This window comes from Aquarana catesbeiana, linkage group LG03 (assembly GCF_042186555.1).
Source record: "Aquarana catesbeiana isolate 2022-GZ linkage group LG03, ASM4218655v1, whole genome shotgun sequence".
NCBI classification, from domain to species: Eukaryota; Metazoa; Chordata; class Amphibia; order Anura; family Ranidae; genus Aquarana; species Aquarana catesbeiana.
This window is the reverse complement of record NC_133326.1, coordinates 566842371-566870298: the sequence shown is the minus strand read 5'-3', so window position 1 is coordinate 566870298 and position 27928 is coordinate 566842371. Positions and strand designations below refer to the sequence as shown.

Sequence of the window (27928 nt, the reverse complement as noted above, 5' to 3'; positions counted from 1 at the left end):
TATATTAGTAGAATTGCTCACCCCTGCTTTAGACTGCCTCTCAATGATTTTGAAGCTTGGCAGTCACAGACCCTAAATAATGCAGCGTTTCTGTTTTAGAAAATCTACTTATTGGCTGACCTTGCAACTTTAGAAATGGAAACTGAGATTATAGGTTTTAGCTAGTGTAGCACACCCCACGTAGGAGCTGCAGATGGACAGGGATCCCCCACTCCTGCACAGCCAGGCACAACAATTCTTCACAGGCAGGCAGAGTCAGAGAACAGTCTGTAGCTTCGTTTTTTTTGTGTTTTTATTAGGGGGTTAACAACTGGGATGGAGATAGGAGGGTTATGGGATGCCCACTTGGCTTCAGCAGAACTTCAGGGACAACTTCCTATATACAGATCTATACAGTCTCCTCTTCAGCTTTTCTCCTGCACATGATTCACGCTGATGGAACTGACATGCTCCTCGTCAGCTCAGCAGCAGCCCATTACAGGCAGGAACTCAATCCCCTAGGATAGTGTGTAGATTCTCCCTCTTGCTTCCTCTGTGGCCACTGATCCTAGTACCACCTCTTCAGGCAATGCCAGCCCACCTGACTGCAACTGCCTTTGTCCCTTTTGCCCTCCTGGATGCCTTTCTGCACCAGTCTGCCCGACTGACTCCTCACCAGCCCACCCAGCTGAGACTCTGGAGGTCTCCCAGGGAAAAAGGTAGAAGACTTAAGCTCACCGCTGTCTTCAAGGGAGACTGGCTACATGTGGCAGTCTCTCCCCTTTAATTCCCACCAATGTTGCACTACTCTCACTTTCCTCTTTTTTGCCCCAGTGCCTCCAGGAAAGTTTCCTCCCTTGTGTCTTTGGATCCTTCCAGCACCAGAGCCTCAGCCCAAGGCAGGACACACCCCCCCCCCCCCCCGACTAAGGGGTTTGCTTCTAGGACCAGCCACCTCAACACTGCATCTCCATCTCTCATCCAACTGCCCTTGTTGGCATGGCCCATGTCTATTTATGAGGTTATCTCAGTCCCCTGCCAGCCCACCACTGGGGATTGGCTGAGGCCTCATATGTATGGCAGCTCCTCCTAACCCCCACCCTCTAAGTCTAGAACAGGGGTAGGCAACCTCGGCCCTCCAGCTGTGGTGAAACTAAAAGTCCCATGAGACATTGCAAGACCCTGACAATCACAAGCATGACTCCTGTTCTAGAAGGTTCTCCAACCTTTGAGACACCAGAGAACTGCCACGATGAGTCATCCAGCCCTGAACTCCAATAACCCTGACCCAATTATAAACAAATTTACAGAATAAGTCAGAATATGGTTTGCCTACTCTACTCCTATCACACACTAGAGAGTGCTACACTAGAAATAGTCTGTCTCATTCAACTGGACTTGTTCTGTAATGTTAAAGATGTTTTGAAATTATCTAAGTGGCTTTCTTAGTTCTTATGAAGTAATTTTGCATTTTGATCAGGGGCCACATGAACGTGGCAACATCTGACCATCACAGCTATAGGAGCTTGTCAGACTTCCTCTTTCAAAACCATGGGCATTAATGTAGAGTTAGCCCTCCTTTTGCAGGGGTATGGGCTGTGCAAGCCATTCAAGTTCTTTCATACCAAACTGGTAAAACCATGTCCTTATGGCGCTGCCTTTGTGTACAGGGGCACAGTCATACTGGAACAGAAAAGAGGCTTCCCCAAAATGTCACCACAAGGTTGGAAGTGCACATATACAGTTAGGTCCATATATATTTGGACACAGGCACAGTTTTCATACCTTTTTGGCACCAGAATAAAATTAAAACAAAACAATACAAATTAATTTGAAGTGAAGACATTCAGCTTTAATTCAAGGGGTTGAACATAAATATCAAGTACAAATTTTAGGGACTGCAAGCATTTTTATACACAGTCCCCCCCATTTTCAGGGACTAAAATGTAATTGGACAAATTAATTTAATCATAAATAAAATGTTTATTTTTAATATTTTGTTGGGAATCCTTCAGGCAATGACTGCCTGAAGTCTGGAACCCATGGACATTATCAGAGTCTGGGTTTCCTCCTTTCTGATGCTTTGCCAGGCTCTAACTGCAGCTGTCTTCAGTTGTTATTTGTTTGTGGGTCTTTCTGCCTTTAGTTTTGCCTTCAGCAAGTATAATGCATGCTCAATTGAGTTGAGATCAGGTGACTGACTCGGCCATTGCAGAATATTCCACTTCTTTTCATTCAAAAGCTCCTGGGTTGCTTTTGTAGCGTGTTTTGGATCATTGTCCATCTGCTTTGTGAAGCACCATCCAATCAACTTTGCTGCATTTGACTGAATCTAGGCTGACGGTATCTCTCTAAACACTACAGAATTCATCCGACTGCTTCTGTCTTCTCTCATAATCGATGAACACCAATGACCCAGTGCCACTGTGAAGCCCTGCATGCCCATGCCATCACACTGCCTCCACGATGTTTTACACATGACGTTGTGTGCTTTGGATCATGAGACATTCCAAGCCTTCTACACACTTTTTTCTTCCCGTCATTCTGGTTCATATTAATCTTAGTTTCATCCGTCCAAAGAATGCTTTTCCAGAACTGGTCTGGCTTTTTTAGATGTTTTTTGGCAAAGTCTAATCTGGCTTTTCTATTCTTCAGGCTTATGAATGGTTTGCACCTTGTGGTGAACCCTCTATATTTGCTCTTGTGAAGTCTTCTCTTGATTATAGACTTTGACAATGATACGCCCATCTCCTGGAGAGTGTCCTTCACTTGTCTGGATGTTGTGAATGGGTTTTTCTTTACCACAGAGAGCATCCTGCGATCATCCACCACTGTTGCCTCACCAGTACCTCCAGTACGTCCTCAGAATGTACCAAACTGTTGATTTGGACACTCCTAATGTTGCTGCTATCTCTCTGATGGATTTGTTTCATTTTTTGAAGCCTTACAATGGCTTATCACTTGCATGGACAGCTCCTTTTAACGCATGATGTACGTTTACAGCAATAGATTCCAAATGCAAATAGCACACTTAGAATCAACTCCAGACCCTTTACCTGCTTAATTGATGAAGAAATAACAAAGTAGTAGCCCACACCTGGCCATGAAACCACTTTGATTCAATTGTCCAATTACTTTTGGTCCCTTGAAAAAGGGAGGTGGCTATTCTTAAGAGCTTTAATTCCTAAACCCTTCCTCCAATTTGGATGCACATACCCTCAAATTAAACCTGAGAGTGTGCACTTCCAGCCCATATCTATTATATAACTATAGCTTGCATAAGTTTGGGTACATCCCTGAAAAAAATAAAATTGTGCCTGTGTCCAAATAAAATATATATATATATATATATATATATATATATATAATATGGACCTAACTGTATCTAAAATGTCTTTGTATGCTGTAGCAATAACAGAACCCTTTGCTGGAAGCAACTGACCTCACTTAGGAGAGTCCACATACTTTTGACCATACTTTTTGTAAAGGATACTTTGTAAGAGGAATTTTCCATCCATGTTAATATTTTGGGATTTATCTCTGTAGAACTCTTCTTTTTTTCTAGTTGTTAGCACTTTATACAGACTCAATGTCCACTTTGCCATTTTGCTGACTAACTTTTTTACATCTGGAGATCTATCCTGCTTCTGTGCTCTTTATATCTTTTTCTTTCAGAAACATCTCGGAAGCCACACTTGCCATTCTGAAGGGGGAGACCATTCCTCTTGATGTGCTAAAAATAAAAGTAAGTGAGCAGACAAACTGGAAAAATTGTAATACAATCACATTATTAAAAAAAAAAAGCTGTTGATAGGTATAAAGTGCAGGCACCTAGAAATGCTTCCAGAGGGGGCAGGCAGGCTTTCAAACTACCTGGAAATGCTGAAGGTTTGTTTGTTTCGTCTGCTTATTCATGTGACACCTTCATCTTTTTGAGTTTTTTTTTTTTTTTTTTTTTAAGTAAAATACATAAAACAAGAGAACATTGAAAATCCCTTTCCCAAAAACTCTCCCTTGCTCCCCTCCTCCCCAAAAGTCTAGGAAACCATTACAAAGATAAAATATTTAACTGCAAAATAAACAGTTGTTGGTATACCCAATAGAGTCACAACAACAAACTTTTCACCATACAGCGCAGTTTCACAAAAATAGTCAGTTTCTGTTGTAAGATATTATCATTCAAACAGACCGTTGCAAAAACAATGTAGTGGTTTGAGTTGTCACCTTATTCAACTCACAAGGAAGACATATCCAGATTCATCTGTATAACATACCTAAATCCAAAATTTAGATATGTTAAAAGCAGAAGTACAGCCAAAGCTCATTTGGCTGTACTTCTCTTGTGGATCACAGGAGTGCATTACGGTAAAAAATGTTTAGGCTTTACAACAACTTTCATTTTTTGTCACAATTTTGGAAATGAAGAAACTAAATAAAATGAGTTTTCTTTTATTACAAAATTGTCATTTAACAAGTTATTTCTCACACATCCAGGCATACTTACAATTGCACCCAAAAACACATTCTGCTATGCCTCCCCGAGTATGGGGATACCATATGTGTGAGACTTTTTCACAGCCTAGATGCATAGAAGGGCCCAAAATCCAAGGAGCACCTTCAGGCATTCCAAGAGGATAAATTACAAACCTAATTTCCTGACTACCTTTGACATTTTTGAAAACCCTGGAGTACCGGTAAAGTGGAAGTACCCACAAAATTACCCCATTTTGGAAAGCAAACACCACAAGGTATTTTCTGAAATGTATAGTGAGTCTTTTGAAAATGTCATGTTTTTGGAGCATGCAGGAAAGAAAATGAAAATTTTTTTTTTTTTTTTTTACACAAAGTTGTCACTGAATAAGACATTTCTAACATAGCATAGTCATACTTAGAATTATACTCCAAAATACATTCTGCTATTCCTTACAGGCATAGCGATACAACATGTGAGACTTATTTACAGCCTAACCACATAGAGAGGCCCAAAATCAAAGAAGTACTAAGGCTTTCTAGGGGCATAAATTATGCATATCATTTCCTGACTACCGTCACATTTTTGGAGGCCCTGGAGCACCAGGACAGTGGAAACCCGAAATAACCACATTTTGGTGAGTAAAGACCCCAAAGTATTTTTTAGAGGTATACTGAGACTTTTGAAGACTCAATTTTTTTTTTTGCCATATATTTTTGGAAAATGCAGAAAGAAAATAAAAATATATATATTTTTTTTTTTACACAAAGTTGGTAATTTAATAAGCTATTTCTCACACGCAGGATAGGCATAGTTAGAATTACAACCCAAAACATAATCTACTACTCTTCCTAAGTATGGCGATACCACATGTGAGACTTTCTTTTCATACATCAGGGAACACAGAGCCATAGTAGTTACTATGTGGTTTATAGGCCACCTTCAGGTGATGGACACAGGCACGTCCTAAGACAAAAAGTGCACTCCCTATATAACCCCTCCCACTACTGAGAGTACCTCAGTTTTTTCGCCAGTGTCTAGGTGTTGGTCACGGAGTAAAGATGTGCTGTGCTGAGCTCCTCTGGAGCAATCCTTGCTGGGGCTAGCTATGCAGATGGATCTATTCAAGGTGCTTTTCTGGCCGAATTGAATGGTACCAAGGGCCTCGTGTCCGAAGAAACAAGGTTTTTGCCTGTGAATGCTTCTCTTTTGAGAGCTGGACCCCGGGATCCTCGACTTTTTGGTATTAAGGCCATAAAGTTTACTGCCGGTGATGCTATTGCAGGTCCAGGATTGTGTGTTTCCTCGAGGATCCCCAGCTCCTGAAGGTTTAACAGAACCCACCGTGAAGGGTGAAGATTGGGTCTGTTGGTTTACCACAGAAAACCCTGCGGCGGGGGAAAGGTAAGTGGAGTTCTTTCAAATTATTTAAAACATTTTCTTATGAATTGTCTCCTTTAAAGTAAATGTTGTTATGCCTAAGTGTCACCACTAGGAGCTGTATGGAGCACGTACCTTCTCATGCTTTGCTCAGAGATCACGCTGTGTCACAGAAGCAACAGACTCTTTTTCTCCAGCCAGCAGGCAGACCTCTGGTGAGTTTGGGGGGTTTTTGCTTCCTCCAGACACCCCCACCTGAACTGAACTCTTCCCCTCTTGATGAGGCTGAGTATAAGGGAGAACCGAAAACAATCGGCAATGCTGTTTTCTTTCATCTCCCTTACACGGGGCGGCTTCCAGGTCTCCTCCACGCCATCCCTCCCTCACAAGCCGATCCCGTCGGATCAGAGGCCTGTGCTTGAGCGGGAAAACTTTTTTTGAAAGAGAAAGGAGGGGGGGCACGATGCGAGGTGAGGCTTAGCGCGGCGTTGGCGTCCTCCAACGTGGAAGTGTGTTTTTAAAAAGAAAAAAAAACTCCATTTGTGCTGGCTGCAAAATTGTCGCAGAGACATGAGAGCAAAGGGTGCATGAAAGAGAGGTTTTGGTGACAGGCATTTCCTGCTTAACACATTTACTATTTGCTTGAGGCTGAGCAGCGGCAGTGGCTGGACTATTGCTCAAGCAGTGGATGCAATTTCTTCTGATAGTACCTCTACTTTGTGCATCGGGCTAAGGTCAGAAGGGGGGTTATAACACTCCCAAAATAGAGCTAAAAGGGTCTCCCTCAAGCTCTGGAAAGCCTACTCATCTCTACAAATGGCATCCTCCCCTGAGAGGGAGTGGCTGGTCAGAATGAGCATCGGGGCCATGAAATGTTTGCAGCTGTTTTCAACACTGCAGCCCCTGTGTATTTTACCAAAAGATCTTTTTTCCCTCAGCCACGATGGGTTTAAAAAAAAAAAAAGTTTAGCAACTTTAATTGCACAGGTTCTCTTCCATTGCCCAGGACCTTCAAACTGAGCAACTAGGGGCGGAAGAAGACGAATCCCTTCAGGGGACCGTGGTGAGGCTGATGACTCCTCTTTTGAGGCGAGGTGTGGGAGAATCTTGGTTTCAATCTTTAAGATTGATGGTGCAATTTCTTGCTGTATGGTCCGCTCCACATTTATGCTCCTTTAACTGAGTGTTTGGGTTCGCTAAAGCCTCCTCAAACTGTGCATGCCTTTTCCTGTCCATTTATTGTTGGAAAAGCTTTTTTGTATCTGAGAGGAGCTCCCAGATAAACATTATTTTTCCTCCTAAAAAAGTTTTTTACACTTTATTCTATGGTGGAGAAAATTCACTAAGTAGAGTATACCAGCAATTAACGCTGCTATATCCTCTGTGAATAAGAGCTTTTGTTCGGCAGACGATGCTCAAATGCTTAGGCATCCAACGGATAAAATGTTGGAATTCCTGTTAAAAAAAAAAAAACACTTTTTTTCTCTGGCAGATTGAGCAGCCTGCGCTGACAGTAATTGCTTAAACATTGTGAGGCCAGTTTAACAAGTGTTCAGGTATCCTGCTCAGCAGGCCCGGGATCTGGCAGCTTTATGTTTGCAATAATTGCTTTGTGAGGTTTTATTGTAGAACCTCCACAAGGTCCTCATGCAGGTGCTTGCTTATAAACTAGCCAAACGCACAACTGCTGAGATGCCTACGGCCACATCACCCTGAAAGCGCCCAATCTCGTCTGATCTCAGAGGCTAAGCAGGGTCAGGCCTGGTTAATACCTGTATGGGAGACCGCCTGGGAATACCAGGTGCTATAACGGTTCTGTGCACATTGTTGCTAACACAAACAGCTAAACGCATGAGTGTGGAAACGCACGTCAGCGGAGAATAAACTTCCTTTCACCATGCAGAAGCTCCTGGCTAGTCTTCCTTTTGCGGTGAAACAGCTATTTGAGAATGTTTGGATGATTCATCCAAAGAAATCCTAGTGGGAAAAGTACCCCCTTTTGCCATTTAAGTAAAGGAGTAAATATATTTTCATTTTTAAAGCTCCTTCTTTTGTGCCAGGGGCATCAGCCTCCAGGCAGTCACGATGGCTTCCGCCATGAGGTTCAAAATGTAATCCTCAGAATTAACCCCAGAGACAAAAGAGGTCTTGGGGGAGGAAACCTACAAGATACTGAAGCCTCCTTATGAGGAGGCGCCCCACTCGCTCAATAGGGGGAATTCTTCTGCAGTTCTCAAGGATCTGACAGGAAGACAAATAGGGGACTTCCTCAATAGCTCCAAGGTACAAGCTGGAGTTCCAAGAGTTCCCGTCTCCTCGTTTTTTCTTGGATCAAAACGTTCCTAAGGATCCAGAGAAAAAAGTCTTTCTCTCAAGCATTGGACCATTTTTTTTTGGCAAAAGTGGTCATGGTGGTCCCCATGTAAGAGCAGAGGTTGGGATTTGGTTAAATCCAAATGGACATTCTGGATCTCAAAGCTCCAAACTCTCCCCCACTCACCAGAAATTTCTACGCCTCGAGGTAGAAAATCTTCATTTCAAGTTTGTAGCTCTACCTTTTCGGGCTAGCTACTGCACCTCAAGTGTTTATAAAGATCCTGGCTCCTCCTTTAGCCAGGTTAAGGGCTCAAAGTATAACAATACTAGCCTAGACGGTCTACTCTTGATAGATCAATCGGTAGCCCGTTTAAACCAAAGTCTGGTCACCGCAGTCAGCTACCTCGAATACTTTAGGTTGGATCCTCAACCTAGAAAAATCCCCCTTTAAAACCATCAAGGAGATTGAAGTACTTAGGGTTGATCATACATACAGTCCAGAAAAGGGTATTTTTGCCCCAGGAAAGAATCGGTTCCTTAAAGGAACTGATTCAGTTGTCAAAACAAAGAAGAATCCTTCTATTCATCTTTGCATGAGTTTATTGGGAAAAATGGTGGCTTCTTTCGAGGCCGTTCATGTGCAGTTTCATTCAAGACTGCTGCAAAATAGTATCCTGTCAACTTGGAACAAGAAGGTCCAAACTCTGGACTTCCCGATGCGTTTATCCACCAAAGTGCGTCAGAGCCTCAATTGGTGGTTAATATCCAAAAATCTTCAAAAAGAAAAATCCTTTTCTACCGGTTACCTGGAAAGTAGTAACAACAGATGCCAGCCTTTTTGGGCTGGGGAGCAGTCCTGGAAGAAGCGTCTGTCCAAGGGAAGTGGTCCAAATCAGAGTTGACCTTGCCCATCAGTATTCTAGAGATTCGGGCAGTACGCCTGGCCCTAAAGGCCTGGACACTCAGACTACGAATTATCCTGTCAGGATCCAATCCGACAGTGCCACAGCTGTGGCTTATATCAATCACCAAGGGGGCACGAGAAGCGGCCCAGAGAGAGGTGGATCATATTCTGTCTTGGGCAGAAAATGACATCCCTTGCCTATCTGCAGTTTTCATTCAAGGAATGGGGAATTGTCAGGCGGACTACTTGAGTCGCCAACAATTGTTCCCAGGAGAATGGTCCCTTCACCCCAACATCTTTCTGTCAATATGCCAAAAATGGGGAATTCCGGGCGTGGATCTGTTTGCGTCCAGGTTCAACAGCAGGATCAACAACTTTGTGTCCAGGACAAGGGATCCGATGGCATACGGAACCGATGCCTTGGTCTTTCCATGGGATCAGTTTTCACTGATCTATGCGTTCCCTCCTGTTCTGCTGCCTCCGCGTCTCCTACGCAGGATCAAGCAAGAGGGAAAGGAGGTGATTCTGGTGGCCCAGGAGATCCTGGTTTGCTGAGATCATAAGGATGGCAGTAGGGGACCCTTGGACCCTGCCCCTGTGGCCAGACCTTCTCTTGCAAGGTCCGTGTTCCATCCTACCTTACAAACGCTAAATTTAACGGTTTGGCTATTGAGACCCACATTCTAAAGGACCATGGGCTGTCAGCTTCAGTGGTTTCTACCTTGGTTAATGCTAGGAAGCCGGCCTTGAGAATCATATATTATAGAGTCTGGAAGACATATGTCTCCTGGTGTGAATCCAGGGGTTCGCACCCCAGGAAATATATCATAGGTAGGATCCTTGAGTTCCTACAGATGGGATCAGAAATTAAGCTGGCCTTGAGCACTATCAAGGGCTAGGTGTCGGCCTTATCAGTGTTTTTTCAACGACCACTTGCTTCACATTCTCTGGTTTGTAACCTTATCCAGTGGGTAACGTGGATTATTCCCCCAGTTAGGTCACCCCTGAACCCTTGGGACTTAAATTTAGTCCTGTCGGCTTTACAAAAACCGCCTTTTGAAACGATTCAAGATATTCCCTTGATCCTCTTGAGGAGGGAAATAGTTTTCTTGGTTGCCATATCTTCTGCAAGGAGAGTATCAGAGTTGGCTGCTCTTTCCTGTAAAGAGCCATATTTGATTATTCATAAGGCTAAGGTTGTATTGTGGCCTCATCCTAATTCTCTACCAAAGGTAGTGTCAGGTTTTCATTTAAACCAGGATATTGTTCTGCCTTAATTTTTTCCAGAACCTCGTTCTGTGGAAGAAAAGTCACTACATTCTCTTGATGTGGTGAGAGCGGTCAAGGTCTATTTAAAAGTGACTGCTCAGATTCGTAAAACAGATGTCTTGTTTGTGTTGCCAGATGGTCCTAAAAGAGGACAGGCGGCGTTAAAATCTACCATTTCTAAATGGATTCGTCAAGTGATTGTTCAAGCTTATGGTTTAAAGAGGAAAATTCCTCCTTTTCATATTAAAGTGCACTCCACCAGGGCTGTTAGTGCTACTTGGGCAGTGCATCACCAAGCCTCCATGGCTCAGATCTACAAGGCCGCAACTTGGTCTTCAATCCATACATTTACCAGATTCTATCAAGTAGATGTAAAAGGTCATGAGGATATCGCCTTTGGGCGCAGTGTACTGCAGGCTGCAGTATAAGTCCTCTAGTCTCTTGGTGCCCTACTTTTGTTGTGTCTCCCTCCCTTCAGTTGGCATTGCTATGGGACATCCCACATAGTAACTACTATGGCTCTGTGTCCCCTGATGTATAAAAAGAAAATAGGATTTCTAAAACCGCTTACATGTAAAATCCTTTTCTTTAAAGTACATCAGGGGACACAGAGGTCCGTCCCTTCTTGGTATACACGTGTATTGCTTTGCTATAAACTAAGGTATTCCCAGTAGTGGGAGGGTTCATTAGGGAGTGCACTTTTTGTCTTAGGGCGTGCCAGTGTCCATCACCTGAAGGTGGCCTATAACCCACATAGTAACTACTATGGCTCTGTCCCCTGATGTACTTCAAAGAAAAGGATTTTACAGGTAAGCTGTTTTTAAAAATCCTATTTTTTCAGTGTCTGGACTGATTATGTATCGGACATTGTATCTAGTCTACCACACAAATCAACCAATTGTGTCAAAACCGTTGTACTGTAATAAACAAAAGCAAAGATCATACCTAACCTCAACTGCTAAACATTAAATATGCATGTTGGAGACCAATGCACAAGCTGGAATGTCCAGTTCTCCATAAGAGAAGTCCAAAGCAGAAAAAGAACTCTTCTTACTCTTAGCTACATAATGTAAATACAGTGTAAAAATGCTAATACATTGTATTACACTGTATTTACGTTATGTAGCTAATAAAGGGAAACAAGAAGAGTTACTGGGTGGCCAGCTCTTTTTCTGCTTTGAATGTACTGTAGTGGTTGCTTCTGTATGAGTGGAGAATTGTGTTAATGACTCCACTTCTAGGGTTTGTGCACAAATGAGGGTGGTAAAACCTTGTGGTTGAGCCATGATCTTGCAGAGGCAGCGGCCGGGGTATACACCTGCTGCGATGCTTTCCTTCGCAACTGTGGCAGGAACTATACCCCCTGTTTCCCTGCCAGTTGCAACCCACTAAAGTGAGTGAGGGTGCTTGTGCATGGTCCAAAGGGTTAAAGCAGGTGGTGAGAAGGCTTTGACGCCTTCTCACTGCCTGTCAAATGCTTTTCAGAGAGCATCACACAGGTGAACAAGTCTTTATGGTGACATGTGTCTGACTGGCATGGTGGTGATCAGGGACACTGGGTCTGGCATTTCAGTGATCAGAGACACTGGGACTGGTGTTGCGGTGAATAGAGACTTTAGGACGGGTGTGGCAGTGATCAGGGATGCTGTAACTGGTGTGGTTATTAGGCACGCTGATTGGTATGACAGTGATTAGGGACGCTGACTGGCAGCACTTGTCTGGTGACATTGTACTGCTGTGGTGGGATCATAGACAATGGCTGATGGCACTAACATACAGTGATATGAGAGTAGGTAGCCATATCCATGATAATCGCAACAGCAGTACAATGTTACCTTTGTGACACTGCACTTGCTTTGGTAAACGTAAGTTTAAAAAAAAATTGTATTTTATACAAATATACAAATATATATGTATATATACAAATACAAATTATTATTATTTCTCTGGTTGCATACTGTCACCAGAGCAGTGCAGTATCATCATAGTGCCACTGTACTGCCCTGGGGGAGGGGGTTATGGGGAGATTTTTTTTCTTACACTGATTGTTTATACAGCCATTATGGCTATATAAGCAATACATTTGGACACTGTTCAGCTGCATTCCTGCAGCCCTTGAGTACTGTGATTGTCCACAGCTATCACATTGTACTGGGCCACTATGCTTGGCCCTATACCACAGAGATCACAGTATTAAACAAAGGCGTCATTAATGACACTCTTGTTTACTACTAGTATTGTGAGCACCATGATCAGTTACAGCGATCACATGGTACCAGGGCTGATCACAGCTGCCCTGTACACCTCTGACACATTCCCTCACTGTGCTGTTGCTTCATTAAAGCCTTTTGGGAAATACCAGTGGTTCTAGGTATGGGGCAGCATGTGACATTTAGAATGCAGTGCTGGAACCTTACACCCAGTGGAGGAATGCAGCTGGGGTAAGGTGGGTTTAGGAGAGACTCTCAGTTGGCACCGAATATGGGCAGCTTCTTTAAAATTTACTATAACTGATGGTTGTGCCACAGTACCAGATTTTACCAGCAGGAAGCATAGCAGGTATAACCTGAGATTCCAGCTTCACATCCTTGCATTACTGTGAAGCTTAAAGTGGTTGTAAAGGCAGAAGGTGTTTTTATCTTAATGCATTCTATACATTAAGATAAAAAGCCTTCTATCTGCAGCAGCCCCCCTAGTACTTACCTGAGGTCCCTCTCTGTCCAGCAATGTCCACAAGTGTCTCAGCCATCCAATTCTCCCTCTTGATTGGCTGAGACACAGCAGCGGCGCCATTGCCAATCAAAGTCAGCTAGCCAATCGGGAGGGAGGGGGCGGGGCTCCGTGTCTGAATGGACACAGGGGGCTGTCACTCCGCTTGTTGCTGTGGGGGCACTCAACAGGAAGGAGGGGCCAGGATCACAGAAGAGGGACCCGAAAACAGGGGGATCGGGGCTGCTTTGTGCAAATCCACTGCAACAGAGCAGGAAAGTATAACATGTTTGTTATTTTTATAGGAAAAAAAAAACAAGACTTTAAGAAAGCTTGTAAGGAGATGTTTGAGGCCACTTAGCTTTTCCGTAGCAGTAAATTAAGTTAAATAATTGTGTTTATCCATCTGGCTCAGCCTTTTACCCACTTCTAATTCTAATTCAATATATATAATAGTAGTTGTATTGATCTGAAAGAAGGTGAGTAAGAAAAGTCCAGAGAAAACAATCACGTCTCATTAGGTAAAATAAATGTGCGGTGACTGAATACACTAATCACTGCGGTGCCTGGATTCATGGACCATCACTCACCACAAGGAGTGGAAAGTGTTCTTGTGCTGGCTAGCAGCTCTCGCTGTCAGTTCTGACGTGACTCTCTTTCTACAGGGAGAACAAGATCAACCTGTATTTGCACTGACCAGCCTGCGATGGGGAAGCTATCGAGATGCAGCCGGAACATCTACAAAGTAAGTTCACTAAATGCACCTGCGTACACAGACATAAATTGTCACATGACCAAAATGATTATAATGAAGTTGTTTAAGGGCCAGTTCACACCAGAACACAGTTCTGTTGTGAACCTACGTTTCTGGCACCGCGTTCAAAATGCACTGTAGATGCAATCTGCAACAAGTGTCAATAGAAAGCTAATGACACCCCAAACTCAGGTCGGAAATGCAGTGCGTTTGCCTGCACTGGATCGTATGGTACAAAAGTACCATGCAATCCAAATGCAGTGCGTTTCTAAAAGTAGTGCATGCACTACTCTTGGCGCAGTGTGATGATAGCCCATTCAAAATAAATGGGCTGAAATCACAGCACAGAGAACTGCATGTGAATCGCAAAGGAACACGCAGCACGGTCCTGTCCGATTCCTGTGCAGGCATGGTGTAAACCGGCCCTAAAGGATCTCTATCCTTCCCCCCCCCCCCCCCCCCCCCCCCAAGGCCCTTGCCAGTTCATACTTGCCTCCTGATATATACGGCCTTCAGCTCTGCATGCAGCTTGACCTGTAAAGACCTGGTGCCTATAATGGGAGGTGCTCATATTGCAAGAGCAACATCCTATTTAAGTGTGTAGGAAATTAGTGATCAGAGTGTACATTGTAGGTTTGTAGCAAGTCACAAAGTAAGAGGCTGAAGTGCAAGGGCTGATCTTTTCTTTGTCATACATATGTGAGCAACCCCACGGGCACCAGAAAATACATGATCATGTTGTCTTTCTTTAGAGAAAAAAGACTCTATTTATAAACAATGCAAACTCATTAAAAAGTTAAAACATTTTTAAAATGCTTTGTTTAAAAACTGTCCATACATTTAATGTATTAGTAAGGTTGAAAGAAACAGCAGTGGAGTTTAGCATGAAATAGTCTATTTGACTTGAATAACCTACTTTCTGTACTTTACTGGTAACGTGTAGTGCAGTACAGTGTGGGGGCGTCTGTAATCGTTCCCTCTTTGTTAATCATGGTCTGCTCTCATTCCTTTAACAGATATTGGTATTTGGGGCCATTGAAGACCAGGGCAGCTCATCTCTTCAGCACACTGAAGGTATCTAGGACAACATGGTCTCAGATGGCCATTAAAACTATATAGCCATAGAGAATGTGGCCAGTGGGCCAAACTTCCATTAGTGTTAGCAGTCTGACAGCATAAATGCTTTTCTGTTGTGCTCAGTAAAACAGCTGCAGCTGGTGGTCACAATCAATAGGATTCCATTTCCCACTGGTTTGCCTCCAGTATACTGAAATCTGATTGGTTCCTATGGACATTCTCGTTGCTCTGTTTACCTCCCTGGTAAATCTGAATGCCAGGCAAACGGCTGGATACACATGGGAGCTGTTTTACTTGTAAAAGGATTTGTATTTTTGTCCATTCAGTCCTTAAATTTACACAGCTTTGCCACAGAGCACAGCCCTGTCTAGCAAGGAAGGGGACCCGATCATTCTCTACTGGTGTAAATGAGCTTTGTGTACTGGAGAGGCATCTCACTACTGACTATGGATACTGATGTGCATTTGCAGGGAGCAGGATACAATGGAAAGAAAAATGTGTATACAAACATGCACATACACAATCCTGTTCTGAGCTTCACTCTGTGTGATCAATCTTCAGACAGTGTGTTTGAGCTCAGTGTGCAACGTCTGTGGGAGGACATGGACAGTGTTCAATATCTAGTTTGTGTGGTGGGGGTGTGTGACTACAGACTGATGAGTGTCTCTAGGAGAAACCAGAGGGTGCCTGCTGGAGGAGGAATACAGGGGAGAGACCAATGTATGTGTGCTGGAGGTGTCCTCTCACTGGGGTAAGACCAGAGAATAGCACAGTTGCAAAGGGAAACTAGAACTTAGAAATAATATAATAGATAAGATGTCTTTGTATGTAGATAAACATATGTAAGGAATCATCTCCAAGTAAATAAAGGTACCAAGTGCGTTAACATTAAAAAAAAAAACAAAAAAAAACCCCATAATTACTATGTTTAAAGTGATTGTAAAGGTAAATAAAAAACGAAAAACAAACATGTCTATACGTACCTGCTCTGTGCAATGGAATTGCACAGAGCAGCTGCGAACCTCCTCCGCCGGAGCTTCTGTCCCCATAGGAAGCCCATGGGAGCACTCTTGCGTGCTCGCACCCAAGCCCAGCTTCTACGTCCATTGACACAGACAGCGGAACTCGGCCCCGCCACCTGCTCCCTCGTCACTGGCTTTGATTAACAGTACTGGGAGCCAATGGCTCCCAGTGCCCTAGCAAAGCCAGCAAGACCCAGAAGTGAGGGGAGAGAAGAGCTGCAGACGTGCACGGCGCTGGATCAAATGAGAGCTCAGGTAAGTTAAAGGGGGGGATGCTGACGCCTAAACATTTTTTTACCTTTAATGCAAGGAATGTATTAAAGGGGTTGTAATGGCTAAACATTTTTTACCTTACTACATTCCTTGCATTAAGGTAAAAAATGTGACAGCATCACCCCCTCAGCCCCCCTTTACTTACCTGAGACCTCATTAGATTCAGCGCCGTACATGTATGAAGATCTTTACTCCCCTCACTTCCGGGTCTTGCTGGCTTTGCTGGGGCACCAGGAGCCATTGGCTCTCAGTGCTGTCAATCAAAGCCAGTGACGAGTAAGCGGGGGCGGCGGGGCCGAGTCCTGCTGTCTGTCAATGGACGCAGCAGAGGGACTCTGGTGCGAGCACGCACAAGTGCCCCAATGGGAAGCGGCCTTCCACAGGGGCACTAGCCAGAGAGGAGGGGCCAGGAGCGCCGGCGGACTCAAAAAAAAAAAAAAAAAAGGAGGTTCCCGGCCACTCTGTGCGATTACATTGCCCAGAGTAGGTATAGACATGTTTATTTTTTTTTCTATTTTTACCTTTACAACCCCTTTTAGGTAAAAAAACGTTTAGGCTTTGCAACCACTTTAATTTATAATTCTGTATGTATATGGTGGCAGACCCATTTGCTTTTTACAAATTCAGGCTCTACTTCCTGCTCTGCAGTGCTAAACAACAGTTATACTTTACTGTTCCTTCTCACAATGCAAGTCTAGAAGTCCACTGAGTCACTGAAAAGAACACACTTCCTCTGTGGCTGATATTTTATCTCAACAGCAATTGAGCTGGGAGATTAAATGAAGCCAAGTCAACTACACAGATCCCTCTTGTAATTAACCTATAAATATCTATAAGACCTCATGCACACTGGGCATATTTAACGTGGCTGTTGGGGGCGAACTCAGGAGTAAAATCCTCTAGGAGAGATGGCAAAACATCAGTGTGCATGAAGTCTAAAGATCACTGACCACAAATGAATGAAACCGTAAATATGTAACAATATTCTTGTTATATTGTCTTTAGTTATGTCACTTCCAGAATGTGCATACAGACTGCAAGTATAATTTTATACAGGAGTTGCTAAAATTGCTGCATCAACGGTGCCTGGAGAGCTTCAGCTAGGCAAGAAGAGTAACAGGTAGAAGGTACATTCTAGGAACGTTGTTAAAGTTTATTAACCCCTTAGAGCCGGCTGGCCATTTAAGGGCTTTAGAATGCCAGGAGGAAGGGCGGGGCTTATGGTCATGTGACCACCGTGATTGGCTGTCATGGCGGTCACATAATTGGAAAGCTCCCGATCACAAGAGGCGAATGGGAGCTTTCAGTTAGCTACCAGTAACTGTGCCTGAAGCGTGCAGGGCGCCCACTCTCAGCACAGCTCTATCAGCACTGTTGCACGCAAATATGTGGCTGCACGGCGCCGAGGCTAAAAATAGCAGCATTTTACTGCCGACTCCCCCAATTGAAAGTAGCTTAAGCCTGTACCTCCAATACAGGTTGACTGTTTAAAAGTTGCAGGACTTGTGAATAAACCATGAGAGCGCTAATCAGCGCTCTCGCAGTCCATTCAGTACTACAAGCCATCAGGCACGGTGGCTGACAGTAGTGGTAATCTATTCATTCACAGGAAACTGCGAATGAATGATGCAGTTGTGTGGGTGGAGTCCCATACAGCTGTGCTGTTTTTGAATTGTTACAGCGGGTGCGGAGAGAGGATACAGGTGGAACACGTAACAGGTAAGAGGATAAATACAGGTGGAACACGCAACATGTTTTAAAAGGTGAACGTGTCCTTTAATGTTCATTATGCAGCTTGTTAATGTGTTACAAGAACACTACTTCTTTCAGACCTGATTGACTAGATCCTGTATCCTTGCCATGGCCTTCTTAAAGCGGTACGTGCCTCTGAGCCAAACACTCACTGCTGTGACCTACCCAAGGCTTTAAGCTGGCTATAGATTATTTGGGGTTTTTTTTTTTATTATTTACAAACAGTAAGCTGAAAGAAAAAAAAACAGATTCCTCCATCCACACAAGCAACGTGGATAGAGCAATCCTCCCTAATGAGACATATTCTGATAGTGGCACTCTCTGCTGTCATAATACACTGATCAGCAGCTGCAGCCGGCTGATCAAGAAAAATGTCCCAACAAGCCCTTTAGCTAAAAGTCAATCTAGGGATCGACGTCTGTCAAAATAGGCACGATCACACCTGGATCGAAACTCCACCAGTCCCTACTGAACCAGCTGAATTTCAATCTGTCTATGGCCAGCTTTAGCCTTTAACGGCATCTGGCATCCAACGCTTGGAGAAGGACAAACCTCATTCTTGTACTGCTACTGGAAACTTTGATCGGGGTGGATTCCATATAATAAAGTTAATGTTAAAAGTGAGCTTACTCTTTAAAAGTTCATCGGTGTGTCTGTCGACCAAATTATTGAGTATAGCGAGAGATAATTATCTGCTAACGATCAGGAGAAGTACAATGCTTTTTTTGTTCTTTCCGTATGGTGTGAAGATTTGCCTCTCTAGAGTTACAATTACCAGACCTGAGTCACAGCTACAATTTAGAACCTAAGTGCACATAATGATATTTATAACGACGAACTTTGACGGATAGAGACAGGACTGAAGCAGGTTCACAAAGCTCTGACTGATGAGGGCTCGGAAGTGGAAACAGAACATGCAATTAGGGCAGACGGAGGTGATATTTTGGGCTGAATGGACCTGTTTTAGCAGCATTTATGTGCACTGCTAAGATTAACAGTGAGTGACAAATCACTTAAACTCTTTTTGCGCAACAGCAAAAAAAGATGGTTATTGAGCTAATATCTTTACTGATCTGAGCAGTGTTTGATATAATCCTACCAGATGGACCTATTTTTAGGGCAGTCTATTTTTCGACTAGAAGGCAATTTCGTTTTATTCTATTGTCCAGTATGTTACATGCAGTGCCACCTCTGAGTAAACCTTAGGGGGAAAATTCAGCATCCTAATATTAGAATTACTTAATTACTTTCTTTTTTTTTTTTTTGCCTCACCTGCAAAAGAAGAAGAAAAAAAAAAGCCCATAGTCAATGTGGCCGATGTGGCGTAAGGCCACTGCCACCAACTTGTGACAAATGGCTGGTCATCCTTACATCAGGCTGTCACTGATGTACAACAATGCCACTCTCAGCCTCACCTTGCGCAAAGATTTTCCGATTTTCCAGCCAGCAGGACCACAAACACGTTATACTTACCTCCACTGTGCAGCTCGTTTTGCACAGAGTGGCCCCAAACCTGGTCTTCTGGGGTCCCTCGGCGGATGTCTCAGCGCCTCCCCCAAGAACTAAACACCTTCATGCGAGCTCTCTCGCATGGTGTTTAGTTCTTGTGGGCGCGCTTCCGTGATACAGCCGGCGGCTATAGCCGCTGACTGTATCACTCGGCCCAGCGCGCCGCGTCATTGGATGTGATTGACAGCTGCGCTGCTTTCAATCCATCCACTCTAGCCAATCAACGGCCAGGCTGAGCGGCGAAGAGGATGTTGGGAGCGAGCGCAGGACTTTTGAGGGGTCAGGTAAGTAAAACGGGGGGCTTGGGGGGTCGGCATTGTTGGATGTTTTTTCACCTTAATGCATAGGATGCATTAAGGTGAAAAAACGTGAACCTTTACAACCCCTTTAAAGAGAGAGGAATTCTGTAAGTTCAGGGTTAGTGCATTAGAGACAATATTAAAGTAGAAGTTCAGCTTTAAACAAACTAACTCTAAATCTACTCGCAGCAACATTCTAAGACTAACCTATCTATCCCTGTAAAGAAGAAATTGATATACTGTACATACCGCTCCGGTCCAGTCCCACGCTGAGCTGTCAGCAGCAGCTTCTGTTGTGTGTGGCAGTGTGCAGAAGAGACAGCTGACAATGCTAGCCCCATAGTGACTCTGGGCGACGTCACTTCCCAGCCATTGTTCGCTGTCTCCTGCACAGAGCATCCGCCGCTGGAGACCAGACTGGATCGGCTTCAGAAAAGGTATGTATAACAGCTGGGGTGGTTTCTTCTCTCCTACCTGGAAAATTTAATTTGCAAGAGTACCCGATCCCCAGAACTACCATATGGTTCCTGCAAACAGATCATTTCCCTCCACACTAGGGAGTCTCACCTTAACCAAGTTTCATGCTTCGGATTTGGTTGGACACCATCTAGGTGTTGTAGTGTGTTTGCTTCTGGGAAGGAGTTAGAACTTCTCTGCATCAGGGAAAGTATCCTAGTTCCTGTGCTGGACAATGCTGAGAGTATTAGAGTTGCTTGCCCTGTCTTTCCTAAGGACAGTACCCTGTAAACTATCTCTTAGCCAGTAGCCTCTGCACCAAGAGAAGAGGTTTGTGCAGTGGGGTACACCTCAGATCTTACATGGCAGACTAAAACCATCGCTGGAGTGCCCTTTGCTTCCATGGATTGTCAGCAGGTGGACTACCCTAGCTTTCTGCTGCAGGTACTCTCCGAAGAGGACAGAATGTGACTTTGTCTTGGGGAATTCGGGGGACCTCTTTATCTGGGGATTGTTTTCTTAAATGGCCTGCAGTCTCTTGGGCAAAGCTGGGTGGGTATACATCGGAATTTCAAATAAAATCTCTTAGGAAATTTCATACAAAAATTCTCAGTGAATTCAAATGTGGTTCAAAAGTAGTTCAAGATTTAGTTTGCTTTTCATATTCAATTGTGGAAAGAAAGGACTTTACCAAACAAAAACCACATACAATGTTTGAAATTCACACGTTTTGAGAAAATTTTCCATCCTGCTCCTTTAAATTTGTTCATCACTGCAGTCAACAACGAACGGCCATTTTTCCGCAATAATAATTAAGAAAAAAAATTAGGGTTCTTAGAACAAAAATCGTTAAATGCAATTCTACTAGTGTATACCCAGCTTTAGTTCCTTGATAAACATTCCCTTGTCCTGTTCCCCAATCAGATGTATGCTCTTAGCATTTCTGCTAAGACTCTTGTCCTTTGCTCCACAGTTGATGCTTCACTAGACCTAGGGATTTAGGAACTTCTTAGACCCATGTCTGTAATCGGGAAGGCTCTGCACCAATCTTCTGCAGGCCTCAGCGGCACTTAAGGGTGTCAGATAGGATGTGTTGGCTTCATCCTCAGTGCCTTCTGGTAGTGAGGTCTGAAACTAATTTCTGCCTATCCTTGTGAGTGTACCTCCATTGCACCCTACTTTTGCCAGAATTAACTTTGTGGGAACAAACCCTTGCATTCTCTAGTGGCCTCAGGAGTCACTCCATACACCTTGTAGGATTGATGGGATGTATGAATACTGTGCATTCTCTGATGTGCCTCACTAAGTGAGATTGGTTTTCTGTTTAGACAACCCCCCTTTAGTCATGTAGTTTATAACACCTTGAGCTTAAGGGTTAGGGATGTAAGGCTGGGGTCTCTCTTATGTAGACCACCTTGTCTGTACTTGTTCTTTTGTTCTAGGTTGCCTTGCGGGACCTGTTTCTTCTGGGGGCCGTCCCCAAGGTTTTCTGTTGACCACATCAGGTTGTTGGTCTTTTTGTAGCTGTTTAGAAATGTGTTGTTCCTCCACCAGTTTTTGGTGCATTCCAGTCTGGCTCAGGTTCAGTGTCCTGGGATGTATGGAGTCATTCCCCTCTGAAGGTGACTGTCTGACTGCTCCTTCTCTGGAGCATCAGCTTGATTTTCTGTACTCTTCTTTGGTCATGTCGGTAGTTTCCCCTATCTGATAGGGGGTGCCCCATGTCATCTATTTAGATTTGGACGCTGGTCCTTCGGGCGGCTCCTGGGCTTCAGGCCTCCAGTCCTCCTAGACTTGTAGTGTTTTTTTTTTTTTTGCTGTGTTGCTCAGCTCTCATTTGTGGACTGTGTGCTTTTGGATCAGGCTGCTGGTAGAGGAGTACAGGCAGTTCTTCAATAACAAGACTCGGGTTCCATCAGGTCACTAGTGGGACCCAGCAAGGACTGCCTTTGGCTCTCTCTCTGTGCAGTATGTCTTCTGTAGATCTACGCTAGTATTCTGCGCAGCTGGCGGATACTCTCTCGCTCATCAGTGGTTTCTCCCTGGGCAGATGAAGGTAGTGGGCAGGACGGGAGTGTGGCTGACTTCTCCCCTCATGCACAGATGGCCACTTTGGCTGATCCAGCTGCTGAAAATGGGACAGGAGAAGGAGCAGAAATGACAGCCCAGCAGATTTTTCCATCTCCGGCCATGTTGTAAGAGGCTGATGGGGAGAGGATTTCCCCTACAGGAATTTCCCCCATCTGTGCTGCATTGGACCCCTACTCTGGCTGCTACACTGCACACAAGCAGGTGGGGAACTACTCCCTGCTCTGTCATTACATATTCATTGATTGCCCTATCGCTACATACTGCTTACTGACTGCCCTGCCACTACATACTGATCACTGCTCTGCCACTACATACTGCTCTCTGAATGCCCTGCCAGTTCATACTCCCTGCTCTGCCATTATACAATGTTCATTTACTGCCCTGCCACTGTCAGTACATACAGCTCCCGGCCTACTCTGCATTGCCACTAGGTACTATGCATGGCTCCACACTTTCTATTACTACATAATGCTTACTGCCCTGTAACGTCATGCTGCTCTGCACTTTCCTACTGCTACATACCACACACTTCACAGTTCTGAACTCCTATTTCTTACTGCTCACTGCACTTTCTCTGTGTTCTGCCCTCCACTGAACCTACATACTGTGGCGGCACATTGTACTCATTAGTACAATCATACTAGGCAGGGGAGCTGAGGGAGCTCTATCAAGTGGGCTGTATGGTGCCCCATTTCTAATGGCGGTCTTGCTTATGGACATCCTGACTGTGTTTCAATTTCTGTGTTCCCCAACAGATGAGCATTTTTTTGTTTTGTTTTGTTTTTGTTTTTTTGGTTTTTTTGGTTTTTTTTGGACTTACAGTAAAATTATTTTCTTCAGAGTTCATTGAGGGACACAGGTCTCGCCCCCTGTGTTTTTTTTTCCTTCCTTTATTACTGCTTTGCTACAAAGCTAAATGGATAATTGGTATAGCATGCATACAATATTTCCCACCAGTTATTTATTTCTGTGATCTGTAAACTGTATAAAAATATGTCTCCACTTTCCTTCAACTGTCACTGGCTTTCAAGCATTCTGTTAAAGATGGTGGTGTGGAGTTCTTCCTGACTCATACGGGGAGGGAGAAGTTATAAATAAAGGGTATTCAAACAATGTGCAGCACTTTAACAAGGTAATATAACAATGGGAAATCTGTATAATACAGCCCCATAATCATATTAATGTGGAAGCTTGTTATTGAGCGCAAAAGTCCATATAAAGGAAAGTTCTTCCAATATACAGTTGACAGTAGTACTATCAACTCACCAGAAGTAGCAGAACGCATAGCATAACATCCATCCATCCATAAGGTGTCAGAAGTAGCAGATATTAACACATATCATTAAAATCTATAAGGTGCCAAAAATAACAGATATAAACGCATAGCATAACATCCATCCATAAGGTATAACCAGGTGCATAAGGACATCCCCACACGTGAGCCTTCACCCAAAAGATGCAAACACCAGATAAAGGAAATTAATAAGCATCATTCGGTAGTTAGGACTCAGTCCTCTTCAGTGAATGCCACAGTTTGGGTGGATAATATCCAGAACACCGCACTAGGTAAAAAAAGCTCACCAACCAGAAGCCCAAGAAGATATAGTGTAGTATTTATTGACTTTAAAATTTGCAGCAGTATTAAAACATGGTAAAACCTAAAGTAAGTGCACTTACATTGGTAACCGCCATTCCAAACACATAGAAGCGGCAGTGAGATGTCAGCAAATAGGCCCCTCCCTATATATTTCGTGCCACGGACGTTATCAAGGAAATACTTCTGGTGAGCTGATAGTACTACTGTCAACTGTATATTCAAAGAACTTTCCTTTATATGGACTTTTGCTCTCAATCACAACCTTCCACATTATTATGATTATTGGGTTGTATTATATAGATTTGTCATTGTCCTGTTACCTTGTTATAGCGCTGCACATTTGTTTGAATATACTGAATACAAAGGTTGTATAGTCACATTGGGTGCTAGCCACTGATGTAAGTGGAGCGCTTGCTATATATATTGCTGTTATATAAATGAAGGGTGCTGGTCATGTTGCCATTGTTTCAGGAATGGCCCCAGAGACATCAGGCCTCCATCTTGTTCTTGGGACCCACTGAGCGCCCTCCAGAGGAACCCGAGGAAAAGCCAATACGCCCATCTCTTCTTGTTAGAATATACCGAAGGCTTGCCAACTACTGGTCACCCCCAAAAATTGGTAAGCTTGCTCTTTGGCTTTTTTCTGACATGCTGACACGTTGTAAAGCACTGTACAAACTAATGGCGCTATATAAATCCTGTATAATAATAATATGCTTCTCCTTTAACATTGTTTATTCATGTACGCAGCTGTGTGAAAATGTTTATTAAATGAGTTTCTGCATAAATTGCTCCTAAAAGTGTTCTGAGCTACATTGAAGTCTTACACCCTGTTCACACTGAATGCGGCTTTGAAGCGCAATTTCAAAGCCGCCAGTCAGTGCGGTTTCATGCGCAGCTTACCGACATCTGTGCAATTTCATGCACAGATGTCTATGCAAGTCGCACATGAAGTCGCCAAAAATAATTCAGGAAACTTTTTCAAATCGGTGCAAGTCTGATGCCGCATGCACACGGGCGGACATTTCGAACAGACTGGTCTGACGGACTTTCGAACGAACGGACGGACTTGCCTACACGCGATCACACCAAAGTCCGACGGATTCGTACATGATGACGTACGACCAGACTAAAATAAGGAAGTTGATGGCCAATAGCTGCCCTAGCATGGGTTTTCGTCCGTCGGACTAGCATACAGATGAGCGGATTTTTCGACCGGACTCGAGTCCATCGGAAAGATTTGAAGAATGTTTCAAATCGAAAGTCCGTCAGATTTTCGACTGGAAAAGTCAGCTGAAGGTCCGATGAAGCCCACACACGATCGGATTGTCTGCCAGACTCGGTCCGTCGGACCAGTCCGGTCAAAAAGTCTGCTCGTGTGTACGTGGCATGAGTCACACCAATTTGAACAGTTCCATAGGCGTTTTTAAACTGTAAAGTCAAATGACAAGTCACACTGGTGTTGACGGGGGCTAATTTAGGTAACGACACATATGATTTTACTTTCCTATATCTGTACTGTATAACTAGTAAACTATCAAGGTTACTGATGGAAAAGGGACACAGTTAAAGTTGAAGTCAAGTCATTTTGAAATTTGTGCATCAACAATATAGCGCATTACAATCTTGTATATTGCTAATCAATAAATGTCCCGCACCAAAAACAAAATCCATTCATAGACCCCCTGCCTCCCTCTAATTGCCTCAGCTACTTACCTAAGTTTGTGGACCCAGGAAATGGCAGGTCCCGAGTAATGGCACAGTGAGATATTGCAACAAGACCAGTTGGCGACTGGCCCTGGCACCAAAAGGTGTTGTTGACGCTTGCTGCCGCCTCCATGATCTCCTCCCACATACCTACCATCCATCACTATGTGGTCTGCCTCCTTGGTCTTTAGTAATGTATAATAGGCAGGAATGGCCTGGCATTGTCAGAAAGTGCTGAAGGGTTTTCCTGTTGGATTGGTCTGGGATCCGATAGTAACAATAATGTAGTGGAGGCTGCTGCAAATATGCACACGCACTCCTAGGTACCTGCAGGCAAGTTTTAGGTATTTTTGTGGTATCTTCCACCGGTGACCCCAGTAGTGGGCGCTAAGAAAAAAAAGTTCTGTATAGACTGAGCTTACAATCATTGACAATATTTACATCTTCCATTTTGCAGAGATTCCTGTGGAAGAGCCTCCTGAGCAGTGGGAAGAAGTTCAGCTATCAGCAGTTGAGCTGACCATCAGCACCCAGAACTATCCTCCAGACTTAACAGTAAGTCTGTGACATGTACAGCCAACCTCCTGTTAATGTGTCATTCCTATACTTACAAGTACAAGCCTTTAAGTGAATGTAAACCTAACCACGAAAACCCTATTGCAGATTAAAAATGTTTCTGTAATTTCAAACGTAATTTTAAATATTTTTTAAGCTAGTTTTCATTAAATACCCAGTGATAGAGGGTGACAATGCTCTATCCCTCTCTCCTAATTGTTCTTTAATGAACAAGGTGGCCGTTACAACACAAACGCAGGCATGGTACACTGTCACCATCAGGAAACCCACCCTGAGAAATGTCATGCAGCCATCACTGGAGTGCATGTAGACAGAACGTCAAGCACTTAGATGTAAAAAAAAAGAAGCAAAAACAAGTTTTTTATTTAAATGGTTGTAAAGGCACAAGGTTTTTTACCTTCATGCATTTTATGCATGAAGGTAAAAAAAACCTTCTTTGTGCAGCAGACATACTGGAGCCCCCTCTCAATCCAACGATGTCCACAAGAGCCTTGCCTCTCCGGGGATTCGCACTTCCGATTGGCTTTTGGGATGACCGCGAGCCATTGGCTCCCGCTGATGTCAATCACAGCCAGTGAGCCATTCAGGAGGTGGGGGGAGCCGCAGCTTTGTGTGTGAATGGACACACACAGCCTCGGCCCAGGAGCGCGCCTGCTTGGCTGTTCCCAGAGCAAGCGGCTTGCTATTGGGGGGAAGAGGAGGATCCGGGCTACTTTGTGCAAAACCATTACACAGAGCAGGCAAGTAGAACATGTTTGTTATTTTAGAAAAAAAAACCAAGACTAATAATTGCAATTGCTTATGATGCACCGTTCTAAAATCTCTTTTATTTATTATAAAAAATTATCTTAACAAATGCAAGCTTAAAGGAGTTGTAAAGGCAGGTTTTTTTTTTTTTTTTTTATCCTAATGCATTCTATGCATTAAGTTAAAAAACCTTTTTGTGTGTAGAAGCCTCCCCAGCACCCCCTAATTACTTACGTGAGCCCCATCTCCCTCCAGCGATGTCCACAAATCTCTAAGCCGGCTACCATGGCTGTCAATCAGCTGTGACACGGTGTCCCGATAGCAGTAATGGCGAACCTTGGCACCCCAGATGTTTTGGAACTACATTTCCCATGATGCTCATGCACTCTGCAGTGTGGTTGAGCATGATATGAAATGTAATTCCAAAACATCTAGGGTGCCATCACTGCCCCATAGGAAGCTGCTGACTGTGGGGGCACTCGATAGGAGGGAGGGGCCAGGAGCAGCAAAGAGGGACACGAGAAGAGGAGGATCGGGGCCGCTCTGTGCAAAACTAACTGCACAGAGGAGGTAAGTATAACATGTTTGTTGTTTTAAAAAATAAAATAAAAAAATAAGCCTTTACAATCACTCAATCATCAACTATTTTTGTTTATACTTTCACAATCTGTTACATTTTTTTTTTTTTTTTTGTCATTCACTCCCTATGGTTCCATTTTGCTACATCAACCACTGTCGTAGTGACGTGGGAAGTCATGCTGACGTGATCTTTTATCCAGCCTTTAGCACTGTGCATGCTTCAGGTCTGCCCACATCAGCATTACATTAAAACGGTGCATACGTGCCATCTCATTGGTTGTAGCATCCGCACAATATGGTCACACGAACACCCGCATACCTAGCGTCATATTAAGGCTAGATTCACATACTGTATGTAAGGTTGGTGCGTCATTCATTTGAATAGGCTGTTGTACCTGCGGGACACGCAGGAACAGGGTCCTTGCATCTTTGCACACAAATCCCTATGATGCTTTTACACT

General features: G+C 43.8%; 1 protein-coding gene across 4 annotated transcripts in view; it reads left to right on the top strand.

Annotated features, from left to right (window-relative positions):
* The window catches only part of AGK (acylglycerol kinase), a 130086-nt gene that overhangs the window by 93863 nt on the left and 8295 nt on the right, over positions 1–27928 (top strand). For all 4 annotated transcript variants that reach the window (XM_073621828.1, XM_073621830.1, XM_073621829.1 and 1 more), the window contains 5 exons: positions 3655–3724; positions 13694–13773; positions 14799–14856; positions 24330–24477; positions 26023–26120. In XM_073621828.1, coding sequence (XP_073477929.1) covers positions 3655–3724; positions 13694–13773; positions 14799–14856; positions 24330–24477; positions 26023–26120 — 454 coding nt within the window. The remainder of the gene's footprint in view (positions 1–3654; positions 3725–13693; positions 13774–14798; positions 14857–24329; positions 24478–26022; positions 26121–27928) is intronic.